This window comes from Pithys albifrons, chromosome 7 (genome assembly GCF_047495875.1).
Source record: "Pithys albifrons albifrons isolate INPA30051 chromosome 7, PitAlb_v1, whole genome shotgun sequence".
NCBI lineage: Eukaryota > Metazoa > Chordata > Aves > Passeriformes > Thamnophilidae > Pithys > Pithys albifrons.
In genome coordinates, this window is record NC_092464.1 from 36,230,893 (window position 1) to 36,245,511 (window position 14,619).

Consider the following 14,619-nt stretch of genomic DNA (forward strand, 5'->3'; position numbering starts at 1 on the left):
AAATTGTGGTTAGAGAAAAACTGTGTAATATGCAAAGTGTACGTTAAAACTCAGAAGAAAATCTGCATGCAGCAAATATAACTGAAGTTTGTCAACTCTTACAACTTTAAACTACCCAAGCAAGAACTGTATCAAAACAGGTGGAATGTGAACACAAACTTAACTTGAAGCAACTTTGAGAAATGTTACGCTGAATGTATTGCTAAACTGAACAGTAGTAACATCAACTTTAAATTAATTTCAATACTTTAAAGTCTTCAATACATCAAATACTTTTGAGTCCTGGCCTTCCTTTTCGAAAGTGATACACTCTGCTTTCCTAGGATGGGACAGAAGGCAAGATAAGAGAAAAAAAGATAATCATTAGAATAAGGCAACTGAAGTTTCATAAAAACTATGTCAAGACACTCTGTACTCTCTTCACTTCCCTCCAAAACTCCTAAATACAGTTTCTGCATTCCCAGTTCAGAAAATGCGTGCCTAGGTCACATGTCTGTCTTTTTCAAAAATGAAGCAAGGTCTTAGAAATTAGTAAACTGAAATTACACACCACATGGAATGTAGTCAGAACTTCCAATTCTACAGAGACTGAACACATACAGCAAAAACATGCTTGACCAGCTACCAACCTGGACTACAATTTATTGGTTAAAGCAAAGACAAAGCACAACTAAGCCACGATCTACAGGGGGGTACTTGACTACTGCACGGGACTACCCAGGCTAACAACTCTATATGCTCTGTCCAAACTAGAGAGTAACTCACTGCTTTCAGACATGTGTCACTGTTCAGCAAATTTATGCCATCTTGATTAAACCCATTGAATCCAATTTCAGCATTTCTTTCCATCATTAAGCAATTGAGAGCCAAACTCATCCATCTCAGAACATGCACAACATTCAAATGGCATTCCAGGTACGAATTCTTTCATCTTTATGGTTTCTGTAGGTGAACAAATTGGAAGTCAGCTGTGTTTTGAGATTTAATTTTGCTTTCACTACATACCTTTGCATTGTCGTCTTGTGAGTCATTCCTTGGCTGATTCTCAGCATTAGACAGACAGGACACGACTGTTTGCATACCCCTGTCCACAGACTTCTGAAATACAGTTACAGGTGCATCAATACTGATTTTCTTAGTTAGGGCACTACTACCTATCAATGCCAGTGTGTCATACAGTTCAGTTCACTTGGCATTCAGAATTCCTCTCAACTGCCTTATGTTCCCTAGAGTATTTGTCATTTTCTTTCTCCCCCCTCATCTTTTTGTATGGGCAACTCATTATCCCACTTTGGTGTTACACCAGAACAATTCTAACCAGTTCACTTGTGGAATGAATACGCTTGCTGCTGAAAAATGAAATCTCCTTTAGAAAACTGAATTCAGAGCAAACTGTTGGCTTAACTTGGGTCACCTTCCACAAAACATAGTGAAAAAAGGAGTAAACCATTACCAACTCAGATGTTTGAAGCTTAAAATAAATCTGCCTAAGACAGTAAGCCGTGCTATCCAATATTCTATTTTAGTACCTGTAATCTTCCCTGAAATTAATATAGAGTAGGTAAAGTTTAGTCACTTAAAAACATTAGTATACTTAAGTATAACACATTTTACACAGCTCTTAGCACTGCAGATAAGTACCTACAGTTCCAAGAAAACGTGAGACTTCTGAAGTTTTACACAGAAATCAAAGGCCCTGGACAAAGCAACTAGCTAGAAGTGGCAACTATAACCTAAATTCCTAGGATACTTGTCACAGGCCCTTGAAAAAGTCACATAATCTTCACAGTCAAGTTTCTGGGACTAGGATTTATAAGGAACTTTAGAGTATTGAGAAACAACTTACCTTTTGTGGGCTGTTAGCAGGCAACTGCATGGGTTCGGGAACAGCACATTCCATCTGAATAAATCCATGATCCTCAGAGTGGTAGTTTACTGATGGATAAACCTGTACAGTTCAAGTATTGCAGTGTTTCAGTAACATTGCATACAAAGTTATGCTGTCATTGATCCTAATCTATCATATGTGTCCGTAAGCTGTGCCAGCTTTACCTTCGCACTTTTACTAAGTTTCTGGAATGGGGGACATACTGTATCCTGATCTGTTTTATTAAGACAGTTACTAATGATATTTTCAGTTGTTTAACAGAGACAGGACTAGGAGAGTTGTCGCTCATATAATCAGGTTTAAAACTTCCAACAATGAAACCCCCATACACATCTACTCTAAAAGCTCTCCTGTGACTATTTAATCGTTAAGTGATATACTGTGGCTGTATCACATTCATGGATGTTGTTTAACAAAAATTACTTCAAGGCAACAGGATATAAAAACCAGTATTTCACTGACCTCTAAAATCTTCCAGAAAAAGAATGTAATTCAGAATAAAATTATGTATTACAGCTTTTAAACACTTAATTGAAGCTTTGTTCAACAACCACAAGCTTGTATCTAAAGAACATAAAAATGCCCAAGAAGCAAGTTCAAGCTCCAACTCTGTTAAAGAAATACACAATATTTTCCCCTCTCTTGTGGATGTCACTTGTATAAAGTCATAGAATGCAACTGATTTCTTTAGAAGCCAGCAGCACCATCTACAGTTTGTAGTTGCCTGGGAAATTATTTTTAAAAGCTGTTGAAAGGAGTCAAAAAACAAATCAGTATTTGCAAAGAACACTGATACTTTTTAAATCTTAAAGAGATTGTCCTTTAGGTCACACATATTTTTCCTTTGAGTTTTCCTGAAAAGACCAACTCCATGCTAAAATTCCAGAGTTCTGTAATCTGGATGTATACAGTAAAGCCATAAAACAGGTAGATCTGTTCTGTCAGGTAACTCAAAAAGGCTCTACTTCAGTACTAGTCTGCAATTAGGTAATTTTACAGACTACATTACATAATTATACAGACAACAAACAGATTTTTTTTAGTGTTAAACAGTAAAAACTGTGGGTTAACAGAATACAGTTTCAGAAGTTTAACTTTGTAGACTTACCGGAGCTGGAGGCATAACGTAACTTCTTTGCTCCCCAGCAAGCCACTGTGGTTGACCCTAAAACAAAAATTGGACAAGAACCAGCTTTCATTCATTTATCTCCAACACAGACAAGTAACTGCTCTGCAAGTGCCACCATTTACAGCATTTCATGTCTGCTTTTTTCACTAAACAATAGTCCTTATGTCCAGCAAGACTGCTTATTTTATTCAACTGTCTCCATCCTTTTCTCATTCCCCCCCCAAAAAAATAAAAATAGCATTTCTAAATGTTATGAAAATAAAGAAAATCACAGCAGCCACACTGAATACAATCTCAGACCTCTACTGGGTTCTAGTTACTTAACTTCTAGTTTAGCTTCAATAATAGGACTTGCCCACATATCTCGTTTCTGAGTTCTAAACTCACTACCAGGTAAGTGCCTTCTCTGATGTTTTTCAGAGCACAGGAGTGCATCTTCCTTATATACATCCCACATTTGTAGTCTGCCAAGACAAGATCTTGAGTACCTAATACCTAGCTATCCACACTACAGCACATACAAATGCAAAGCTCCTTCTGACAAGAAAAACTACTACTAATCCATGTACGTTTTTTACAAATTTGAAAGTTTTTTAATCACTGTATATTTAAGGAAACAAACATTAACGTATATTAAAAAAAAAGCGTATGCTGAGATATTCAACAGAGTCCATTTCATTAGAATAAAAATTTCACTACTTTTGTTTTTACTTTTGATATATGCAAAGGAATAGCTGAAGAAAAACAGAATTCACAAAGATCAGACTCCAGTTAACATTTCATTCCCACTGGTCAGGTATCAAATAACTGTTCTGCTGCTACTACAGCTTTACGTACCTGGTAGCTGTAAGCCGGCTGATATCCTACAGGAACTTGCTGCTTTAGCAGTACGGTTGGAGATGAACTGTATGGATATGGCTGCAAATTAATTGTTGGGGTTTTTTTAAAAAACTGCAAGTTTGAAGCAAGATAAAAGTATGCTATTTGTAGATGTATTAGCCAGGAGCACATTTTTAGCTGTATGTGGTTACATTGTTACTTCAGTTCCTGTTCAGACTAAGTTCACTACTTAAAAACAACACCTACCAATTCCCATGAAACTTGGTTTCAGCACTTCCAGCACTAATAATCTCTACAAAGTGGGATTCTGAAGTGTCTTCTTTTACACCTAAAAATCCATAAACTTCCTAAAGTAGACCTGAAACAGACTAACTACTGTGAATAATGGAGTACAGGCTGAGGATCAGTTTCTAGGAGCCAAAGAGAAGCTAAGTACTCCAATTCGGACAATTTACCAGTATTTCTTCCCTCTAACTACTGACACAACTTTAACCTGGAAACTTCTCAGTTTCTTTAGAACGTAGTTAAAGGCGCATTCCAGCATTCAAGTGAATTTTTTCGTCCTCGCTATTTCACTCTCCTCCCAATAAACTCAGAATCAGAATACTATTATCAAGCTCTCTGCCTTACAAAGAAGTATTTGTCAGTCACTGCAGTTTTCTACACAAAACAGAATCACTTGGTAATTAATACTACACACCCTGTTGCACTGCCTTATCACACAGGCTAATGCGCTAAGAGAGCCTAATCTGTTCTGTTCGCAGTACAGGCCTCGTAACAAGGCCAGAAAGCACTCTACTTACACCTCAGTTGGAACACTCACCTGAAGTACCAAGAGTGATGTCCTGCATCAAGGCAATACTGTAAGGTCACCGCTATTAACATTAGATGCTGAAACAGAGTGTTCTAAGACACAACAGCAGTTCAAAACCAAGAATCAGCCTGGCTAGGAGTACCAAAGACAACTTCTGGATCCATACTTGTTTACAAAAATGTATTTTAAAGTTTGTAGTTTATTGTACAGGAGGACAGCAATACATTAATATTTGGATACGTTTGATTTGTTAAGTGGATCAACAAGTAAAAAGATTAAGAACTGTTAAGTAATTCAATCTCCACTTCACCTTCAACAGTTCTCACTCTTGGAAGGTATTTTCCTTTTGTTTCATAAAAACACCACATCATATCACTGAATGAATTTTTCAAAGTTGCTGTCATTTTTTAAGTGGTTTCAGGTTGGGGGCTTCTTACAAAAACAACTAGGTAAGACCAGATTGGCCTCTCAATGCATATTCCTGAAGTACATGCTTGCATCATTAAAAATATTTAATGATGATTCAAAATCAGTGACACGAAGAGCCTTACCTGAACATAGGATGCGACTGGGCTCATTACAGGTGGAGGCTGCACGTATGTCTCTGTATTTTGACCACCCCATACACTATGGAACTGTGGTGGAGGAGGACCAACAACTAAGGGTCTGGGATGTACATAAGAAGCTTGTTTTGAAACAAAGAAAAAAACAGTAGTAAGACATTTTCACATTTCACTAGGAATCTGAATTCAAACTGAAAAAACCCCTTGAATTTTACTCAACATGAGCTGTATTACACTGAGCAATCCACCCAAGTTACAGTATCACAACTGCACATCCTCATACAGAATCAAGGTTTAATTGTAGTATACATATTGTACCCGATAAAAAGTATTTCCAAGGATATTGCGGTGTAATTGAGAAAAAAGTGTCATAAGTAAATTTATTTAGATATACTTACAAAGATTTTGTTGCTTTCTAATTGCCGGCCCCAGTTTCAGCTTTTTTCCGTGGAAGTTGATTTGCGTCTGAAAGACAGGTCAGTGACGTGAGTGGTTTGTGGGATTTTAAAGAGACTGGACTCTGCTTCTACACCACAGTACCATCAATTCACATACACACAGAACAGCATCTATTCTCCACAACACCAAATGTCTTCTACCCTTCATCTCTCCTGCAGTGCCCTCAGCAAGCTCTTTGGCCCACTTACTGCCTCCACACTTACTACATATCACATGCCTCAACAGTAACATGCACTACCAGCAGCCTGCATGTTTTTGTCTTCTCTTTAGAGCAGCTTTCACATGCATTCCTTCAGAACATCCAAACCCACGATATTTCACAACTTTTTTGGTCAAAGCATCTGTAGAGCACACACACTAATTAAGAAGTCCTAGACTTTCCTTGTTCTAACTTACTCTACAGGCTACGTAACTTGGCTTCCCCTGAACCCATCTCAAGCCTTCTTAAATCAACTTTTACAAATAATTGAGACAAACAGCTTACTTCTACTATTTTTTGAACATCCACGTTCTCCATGAAAGACACAAATCCATATCTAAAAATGAAAACCAGACTGTTTAGTGATCAGAATCTGTTAGTCAAGTTATTTTGAATAAGCTCAGTTAACAACACACATGCTAGGTATGTTATATTGCATATCAGAATTATCAGGTAAGACACTAGGTTATAATTTAGCCTGGAAAAGTCTTTACTGCTAACTAGAGAAGCATCTACTACTGGGCCATATGAAAGAAACTGAATGCCAGATTGTAGAATAATATGAAACAGAAATAAGGGCTGTCTTTCCATTTAAACTTCTTAAAATGAGTAGTGCAGCAGTTGGATTTAACTCAGAAAGGTAAAAAATAAATTAAAATCTGAATTATCATCAAATTTTGTATTTACTACAGAGCTCTGGACAAAAAACAGGCATTACAGGAACAGTGACACCAGTAGAGAAAGCAATCCTTGAAGCGGTTTTTCAATTTATTTCACTGCCTCCCTACTTTACCTGTTCTGTTATTTCTGAACACTGCATTAAAAATTGTGTCAAATTAATTAAGCCGGTCACTTAATTATCAATACTCAGAACATACACTGGCTAATTGCACATCAGGATTCACTGTGAGGACCAGCAACAGATACAGGCAACCAAAACTCATTTCCAGCTCACACATTATTATACAGGTCTAAGAACAAAACGTGACCTTTTAGGATCTATGCATATAATCCCAAAAAAAACTGGGCTAGAAGGAACGTCCAGAGGGTGCAGTCTCCTTCTCAAAGCAGAGAGAACACCAACACGCTAAGGTCCTACACTTCCTTAAGGGTTATTTAAGGGTTTCACTACAATAATCCAGATTTTTTTCTATGTATCCAATGGGAATTTCCATTGTTTGAACTTTATTCACATACTTTGTTTCACTCTTCACCCCAACGAGTCTGAGTTGTTTCTATCTAGAACATATAACCAAGTGTCAGAAGAGTGCATTCCCACTGCCCTGAATAAACAACCTTGATTCTCTCAACCATCCTGAACTGTGTCTTTTAACTACTCTCACCATCAGAATAGGCCTACAAGAGAACTGTTGGTGGAAGCATCACAAGTTTCAAGCTTTGTTTCCACTGGTTAACGGAAAAATAACCCTTTTTCCTGAACAGATAGACTAAGTCAGAAAAATCAGGCTGTTCTTTGTTGTATGATTATACAGATTTAGTTAGGAGCAATACAGACTTACTGGCTTCACTGTGTTAATTCACCACAACAGAAAACTGCAGCTAGCACCAGGCTTTAACATGTTAACTGCGTTGCAAAGTTTCTGCTCGTATTATCTATGACACAATTATGCATAAACAGCAACTTAAAACAACTATTTTTGCTGTACTCACCCTTTTGAAACACCAGTTCTGTCGGTGATTACCTTCACCTCTTTCACGGTACCATATCGTTCGAAGACAGTCCGAATTTCGGCTTCATTCATCTGGAAGAAAATGAAGACTTGAACTTCTTCAAACACATTCAATTGCTTAAAACTGACTTAAAGCAACCACTACCATTTTTTAAAACCGTCTCCTACTACCTTAAGAACTAAAGGTCTGTTTTGGCAGCACACCTGTTCCAAAATTATTCCATGAAATTTCAATACCTGAAGACTAGCAAAATGCACACATTAAAAAAAACCAGACCATGGAAAGCGCCCTCACACAAACCAGAGTTCAGATTCCCATCATCTTCCCAGAGTTCAGATTCCCATCATCCTCCCACTGAAGTGCCGTATCCTATCTTAAACAAGGAAAAGAACATGAATATGTAAATACCCTTAAATCAATTCCACCAACGAACACTGTGTTTGGCATGATTTTTCCTTCTGGTAAAACATAACCTTGACTGACTGTTGATGAACAGGTGTTACTCTCTGAGGCAGTTGCACACGGGGTCTCCACAGTTGCAGACTGAAAAACATAAACAGAAATACTTATTTCAGTTAACCTTCTTACACTACTTTAAGACATCAGATTGCCTGCAGCAGTATGAAGACAAGAAACACAATCTTCCTTTAAAGCTGCTTTTCAAGACTTCAGTAGTATGATGCGAAACTTCTGCTATTTCAAAAATAAATTTTAGCATACTGGAATTAACTGGCCTTTTTCTTTTTCTCATCACAAGGTAAAATGGATCAGTTTGCTCTATGCATTATTCCAGCAAGCATGAAGTTGAGGTTGATGCCAGGAAACTGGATTAAGGTCCTTATTACAGTCGTCTTTTGGCAAAAGAAAAGGCGGAAAAAGACCATTATTGGGGCCAGGTCGTTGAAATACCGACTTGCTCGAAGGGGTTGCAAACATTGCTTAGTTTTATGCACATCTATAAGAGAAAAACCTTAACTTTTCTTTTAACCACAGAAGAACCCTCTTATTTCTCAGGCTTCTCCCTGGCTTCAACACACAGTTAGGTTAAAGTAAGCATTGCAATTTTTTTCTTTTTTGGTAACATCTGAGCGCTGCGATCCCCGCCCCTGTGCGCTCTCCCGGGCGCCGGGCCGGGCCCTGCCCGCCTGCTGCTACGGGGATTGGGGCAAAAAATGGTTTCCTTGGTGGGTTTGGGGTTTTTTTATCGTTTTAGGGTTTTTATTTAATGAAACACTTTATTCCTATACTATTTGAGGTGTCTACAAACAGTTTATCATATGAAGAGCCCTCAGTAACGCCCAGCCGGTGTCCCCGGCGCGCCCGGACGGCGGCGGCTCCCGCAGCCCGGAGGGGAAGGCGCCGGCCCGGCGGTGCGGGGAGGCCGCGGGAGCGCCACGGCCGCGGGGGCGCCACGGCGCCATCTTACGCCCTCACACCTCGCCCGCCCAGCGCCGCCGGAGCGCGCGCACGGAGGTGTCGCGGCCGTCAGGGGACGCCTCTCTGAGGGCAATGGAAGCTATTCGAGAGCCCCCGACGAGGGTCCCTGCCCGGCCCCAGGCGCGGCGCGCAGAGCGGGCCCAGCCCAGCGGGGCTCGGCCACGTCCATGTGGCGGAGCCGCCACAAAATGGCCGCTCGGGGGCGCGAAGAGCTGTCCGTCGCAGAGCCCAGGGCAGACCCAAGGCCGACAGCTGCGAGCTGCCGCCTTCCCTCGCCCAAGTCCGTGCCTTTTCATTCGCGATGTTACCTCCATAACCTTAATCCGTCACCTCGTGAGGTCTTAAAAGCCCTCCGGGGCTTATCTCCGTCACAGCGGTACGCTGTCAGCATCCTTATTCCTCACCCCCAAAACGTTACGCAACTCCCACCTCCGCTGCCCATGTCCGACCAAGCCGGGGGTCCCACAAAGCCACAACATCCCCGGGCAAAGGCCCACTCGTCTCCCCTTCAAGCGCCATCACCCACCGCCCACACGGCTCCCCGTCCCCCTCTACCTACCATCATTCACGGAAGCTGAGGCTGCAGCTACACACCAAAAAATTAGCGAGGCTTTTAAAACAAAACCAACATGAACTTTTTTGAGAAAACACACTGAGGGCAGTCGATTTTCTTTCAGGGATAGATATAACTGCTTCTCAGTATCACAGTCCGTCTCGTTCAGTCGTCCCGGTGAAGATGTTCCATTGATGGCCCGACGTGGTATCTTTGATGAAATCGCTCTTCTCGTTAAGTAGCCCCCGGTGAGAAGAGGGCGGGGAGAGGCCACACCCGCCCGGGCGTTGTCTGTAGTCGGGCACTCCTGGCCACTGGGGTTTAGCTCTTCGTGAAGAGACAAGGGCGAGTACAACGGCAGTGTGGCTTTTCTTTGTTGGAAAATTAGGACTGTTACATGTGGCCTTGCTGTGCAGCAGGTTGCTGTTGAGTACATGGGGCAGCAGCTCTTGCAATTTTGATAAGAACTCGCACTTAACTTGGTTAGTGGAAGTTGGGGAGCGGTGTGTTGTTGAAGAAGCTTTTAAGTCAGCTTTTGTAGCCTTCTTATTGCTATTTTCACGAACCAATGTTATAGGGATGTTCTAGAGCAATCTGTTCTTATGGTGTGACTGCCTGTACTGAAAACCAACCTGCTGTGTCATTGCCAGTCGCCCAAGACCTTGCTGGAAAGAACCTCTCTGGAAGCCCTTCTGGTTCTACAGTAACGAGATGGGGTTTGCAAATGAGTTTTATAATTGTTTGCCACTGGTATCAGATGTTTAGAACACTGATTTTAGATAGCTCCAGGGAGAGGGGAAACTTAGGGATGTCCTGATAAAATTAACCCAAGCTCTAACTGGGCTAGGTTAATAAGATGTTCGATTTATGCAGGGTTTGTTAATGGGAAAAGCATAAAAATGATCCTTGTTTAGGATGAAAAATGAAAGTAGAAAAGTAAACTGATAAATTGGAACATATTTAACATGTAAGCTGGTTTTTTCCTATCAAGTTTTATTTCTTGTAATGCCTTTTTTTTAACAGCATACCAAGTGTTCACCTTTTCCAAATGTGGTGATGAGAATCACATATTAAAAGCAGACTGCTGCACCAGATGTACCTGGACCCAGAGCTGGTTTAGGTAACAGCAATAACAAAGTCCTGATCACAAAATATGTATTTATGTTACATGTAGGAGAGATTTTGTTAAAGCTGCTGGGGTTGCAGTATTGTCTAAAACTGTGGGCTTTCATGCAGCTAATGCTAACACTTAAATAAAAGATGTGCTCTACAGTACTGCATAAGGTCTTCTGTATTTTTATTTTCAATGGCTGAAATCTTGAAAATGGGCTCCAGGAAAGAGGGGAAAATAATACATAGTATTTAATAAAATGGATTTAATATTTGGCCTTAGGAGTGGCAAGTATTTCTTAAGTGAAAAGGGAGTATTTCTTCTTTTAATAAATCCTGAATGCCTTTTCTGATCAGGGCGATAGCTTTCAAACGGGAGGCAGGTGAGCTGCGTGGGCTTCCTCAGCGCCCCGCAGGGCAGCGGCTCCCGAGGCTGGCACTGCGCTTCCCAGCCATTTCAGGCCCCAGGCACTCTGCTCCATTCCAAACAGAAAACCAGAGTGCTGCTGTCTAAGGGTGATAAGAATGCCGAGTCGGTTGGAGCTTGGAAATGGGTCTCCCTAGATATTTTCCTTAAAATGAGTTCCCCAAGGTGAAAAAAAGCTTTAGAGCCAAAAGACTGGCTTTGTACAAACTGGTAATTAAACAGAGAAGGGATTTTTCTTTTTTTCCTGAACCCAAATAAAAAGAACACTGTCTGTGGTACAGGTTTCACTGTTTAATATCAGCTTGTCACTTCCTTGCAGAGTATCATCCTTCCATCTGCTATAGAGGAAAGAGGAGGAAAAGCAGCATCCTTTTTTGCTTATCTATGTAGTCTAGAGTGGGATGCCAGCCTTCATGGTTAACAGAACCTCTCACCTTTCCGTCTTGGCTCTGATATAACACATCTTTTGCCCAGATATTTCCTTCTGAAAGATTTCAGTGTGTTCTGAGCCTCGTGGTACACTATATGAATAACTATTTCTGGAGAGCCATCTCCCTGCAATTCAGTACTAATGAGAACTAAAATGTTTATTCTTTTATGCTTCTGAGTCCAAAAATATTTTTTGCTTATACCATTAAGACTCATTTATTATTGCCTAGATTTCAACCAAGATGTCAAGCAAAGCAATGAGTTCCACAGTCTTCATTTTATATTTGATTAAATAAGCCCCAACTGTTTGGTTTTTATAATGTTCCATTTCTATAAAAAACTATCCATGGTAAGTGGTAGAACTGAAAGAGGGATAAAAGTAATTTTGAGACTTTCTCTTAAAATCCTAATTCAAAATAGTATTTATAGTATATGTTATAAATGCTGTGAACTTTTTAAGATTATTTCTGACCACAGATAAAAAATCACATAGGCTTTTGCCATGATTGAAATGCTGACCTGGAATCTTATATGTGTATCCAGACTTTTGTACACCACTGTATAAAATTGGGAAGCCCTCATTTAGTACATTCAGTCTGTAGATGTCCACTTGTTTTTGAATCTTGGACAAATCTCTGTGATCTTTGGACAGTTTTCATCTACAGCCAAAAATCACAGGCTTCTTCTCTGCCTTGTCTCTTGGATCTCATGATCTGTCCTATGTGCTGACGCCATGAAGAAAGAAAAACAGCAGTGGATTTTTGCCAGTTTTGTTCTGAGGAAAACTATCTCTTGATAAAAATACCCGGCACGGAGTGCCTCGCATCGGTAACTGCGAACTGCTGCCTTTGCATCTCACCGCGGCAGGTGAGAACGCAGACTTATTTTTGGAGAAAAATAACTGATCCATACTTAGGGTTCAAGGCCTTACAAGACTCGTTTGAACGCTTTCTGCTGCCCTATCAGCTTACTAGAGGACACTCCCTCTCTGCTGAAACAGGGATTGAAGCTTCTCTCCTGCTTAGAAGGATGCCTCTCACCTATCCCGTAGTTACCTGCAGCATTTCCTTATTCGCCAAATAGCAGCATTTGGTGCAGTTATGAGGCTGCTTGTCTTTATTGATGAATGCCGTGAGGCTGAGGCTGTTTGCGACGAGGTGAGGACAATGAATGGGACTTACCACTTCCTGAGATCGGTAGCAGAATTAAATATTTACAATAAACGCTACAGGTCTGGTTGGTGCTCTGCTTTCTTACAGAAAAACACTCAAGAGTGGAATAATTGACTTTGTTTGCTTGTCGAAGAGTTGCGGAGAGTTGATAGCAGATGGAATGAGCTCTTTAGAAGGCATCACTCCAGTCACAACAGACCTTTTACCCAAGTCGTAATGGTTGGCCGAGGATTATTTACATATGACTGTCGGCGGCTGGCACATCTGCTGATAAAGCTGCCCTTCTAAGGGTTGTGTTGAAGTCTAATGATTCAAACGCAGTTAATGCCTACATGGCAAATGGGTAGAAAGGGCCATTTACTGAAATGGGCAGTGTTCCAGTAATGGAGAAGTATTATCCAAATGTCTTGTTTAGTTTAACTGAAGTTGCAGTAGAACTCGGCTAAGACATATATACTACCGAAAAAAAAATTAAAAAGCTGCATTCAGTCTGATGGCAGACATATTAAAATTCTTGTGGAAGTAAATCCTACAGAATCTTTTGCAAAACTTCATATCTAAGCCTCTTTTCTAAAGCAGCTAGAATCCTGTAGGAAGTTCCAAAACATGCTTTTGCCAAAGGGAGCCAACAAATATGTTCAGATAGTTTGTGGTGTTATACTATGTTTTTTCTATTGCAAGGTTTGTACTCACTAAGCCAGAAGTCATTAACTCTCTGCTAAGTGCACTTGATTTGAGAGCAATGCGAATTTCCAAATTCTTCTCAATCTTCTCTACCGGGAATAGAAGAGGAATTTTATTTGACTTGTGTTAAGAGAACTAGAGGGCTTCTATGTTTGTCTTTTTTACCTCATCCATAAATGGCTTGTGAGTTTTGAACTGAGATAGATGCTTAACTTTTAGGGGCTCTTTGTAAGTTTGTTCTAGAAATATTTTTATCCCTTAAGAAATTAATGAGTGACCTGTTTCATTTTGTAGGACTGTCATACTACTACACTGCTTCATAATGCCAATTACTTATATTCACTGTGGAGTGTCTGTTTGTAACTAATGGGGAGTAGTCCATAAAAAAAAATTCTTCAGCCTTAATTAAAGTAGAACTACCAAATTTAATTTACCTTTAGTCCTTTACGCAAGGACTTCTCATATTTGCCATTTACTGAAACAGAATAATTTTATTTTGCCTTGGCTTCCTAAATTTGTATTGACAAGTCTAACTAACCATTTGTTAAAGTTGTTAAAGATTTAATTAGTCTGCACAAGAATTCCAGTTACTGTGAATCTCTGGTAACAGAGTTTCATTTTGTGTAGAAATTGGCTATAGTTTTAAAAGAGTAGAACTGAGAACTCTCTTAGTCTTTCATACTATACTGGGTCCTAGCTTCCTTTTCCTCCTCTTACTCAAAGACCTTAGTCTCCCAAGACAATAAAAGAAAGTTATGTACCTCCCTTGTTAAGGATGTATGCATGAGTTTGTGTGGAACTACCTACTCTGCTTCAAATTTTCAGAAAGTTTAGAAGTAGTAATGGCCAGGCAGAGACCTACCCAAAAGTAGATGCAGTAAAATGTCTGGGAGGAACTGGGTTGCTACAGACTTGAATATGTTAGCACACGAAAAATGTCCAAGGACTGCTTTGCAGGAATGTTCTGGATAAAATGTTCTTTAAAGGGAGTGGGGGAAAAGGTTACAATGCTGCATAAAGTGGCTCAAAAAATTATACTCAGTGTTTTCATAGACTGACCTGTTAAAGCAGTTTTTTACTCACTGTTCCATATCACTGAAGATATAATTGTTTCCATAATACCTATTTTGCCATGTTTTTATCACACTGCTGTTATAAAGATAGTACCTTGATTATCCTACACTTCTGTGTTACCAGCTTTTGTGTCCTTTTCACCTTCAAAA

The 14,619-nt window shown here is 40.0% G+C and overlaps 1 protein-coding gene across 1 annotated transcript; it reads right to left on the reverse strand.

The window, feature by feature from the left end:
- Positions 1 to 265: 265 nt before the first annotated feature.
- Positions 266 to 9,005, reverse strand: DAZL (deleted in azoospermia like). Its single transcript, XM_071561254.1, has 11 exons — positions 8,871 to 9,005; positions 7,993 to 8,127; positions 7,564 to 7,655; positions 6,178 to 6,229; positions 5,633 to 5,699; positions 5,223 to 5,356; positions 3,855 to 3,935; positions 2,997 to 3,053; positions 1,847 to 1,948; positions 1,006 to 1,098; positions 266 to 319 (listed from the first exon to the last, which is right to left on the reverse strand). The coding sequence occupies exons 1-11, from the start codon at positions 9,003 to 9,005 to the stop codon at positions 266 to 268; spliced, it is 1,002 nt and encodes a 333-aa protein (XP_071417355.1).
- Between the last annotated feature and the right edge of the window lie 5,614 nt (positions 9,006 to 14,619).

Excerpts from the sequence above, each read along its gene's own strand:
- DAZL (XM_071561254.1), bottom strand. The coding sequence starts at position 9,005 with ATGGCGCCGTGGCGCCCCCGCGGCCGTGGCGCTCCCGCGGCCTCCCCG. Across the intron at positions 5,357-5,632 it reads TAGAAAGCAACAAAATCTTT|CTTCTTATGTACATCCCAGA; the intron begins GTAAGTATATCT and ends TTTCAAAACAAG. Across the intron at positions 3,936-5,222 it reads CAGTCGCATCCTATGTTCAG|CCATATCCATACAGTTCATC; the intron begins GTAAGGCTCTTC and ends ATTAATTTGCAG.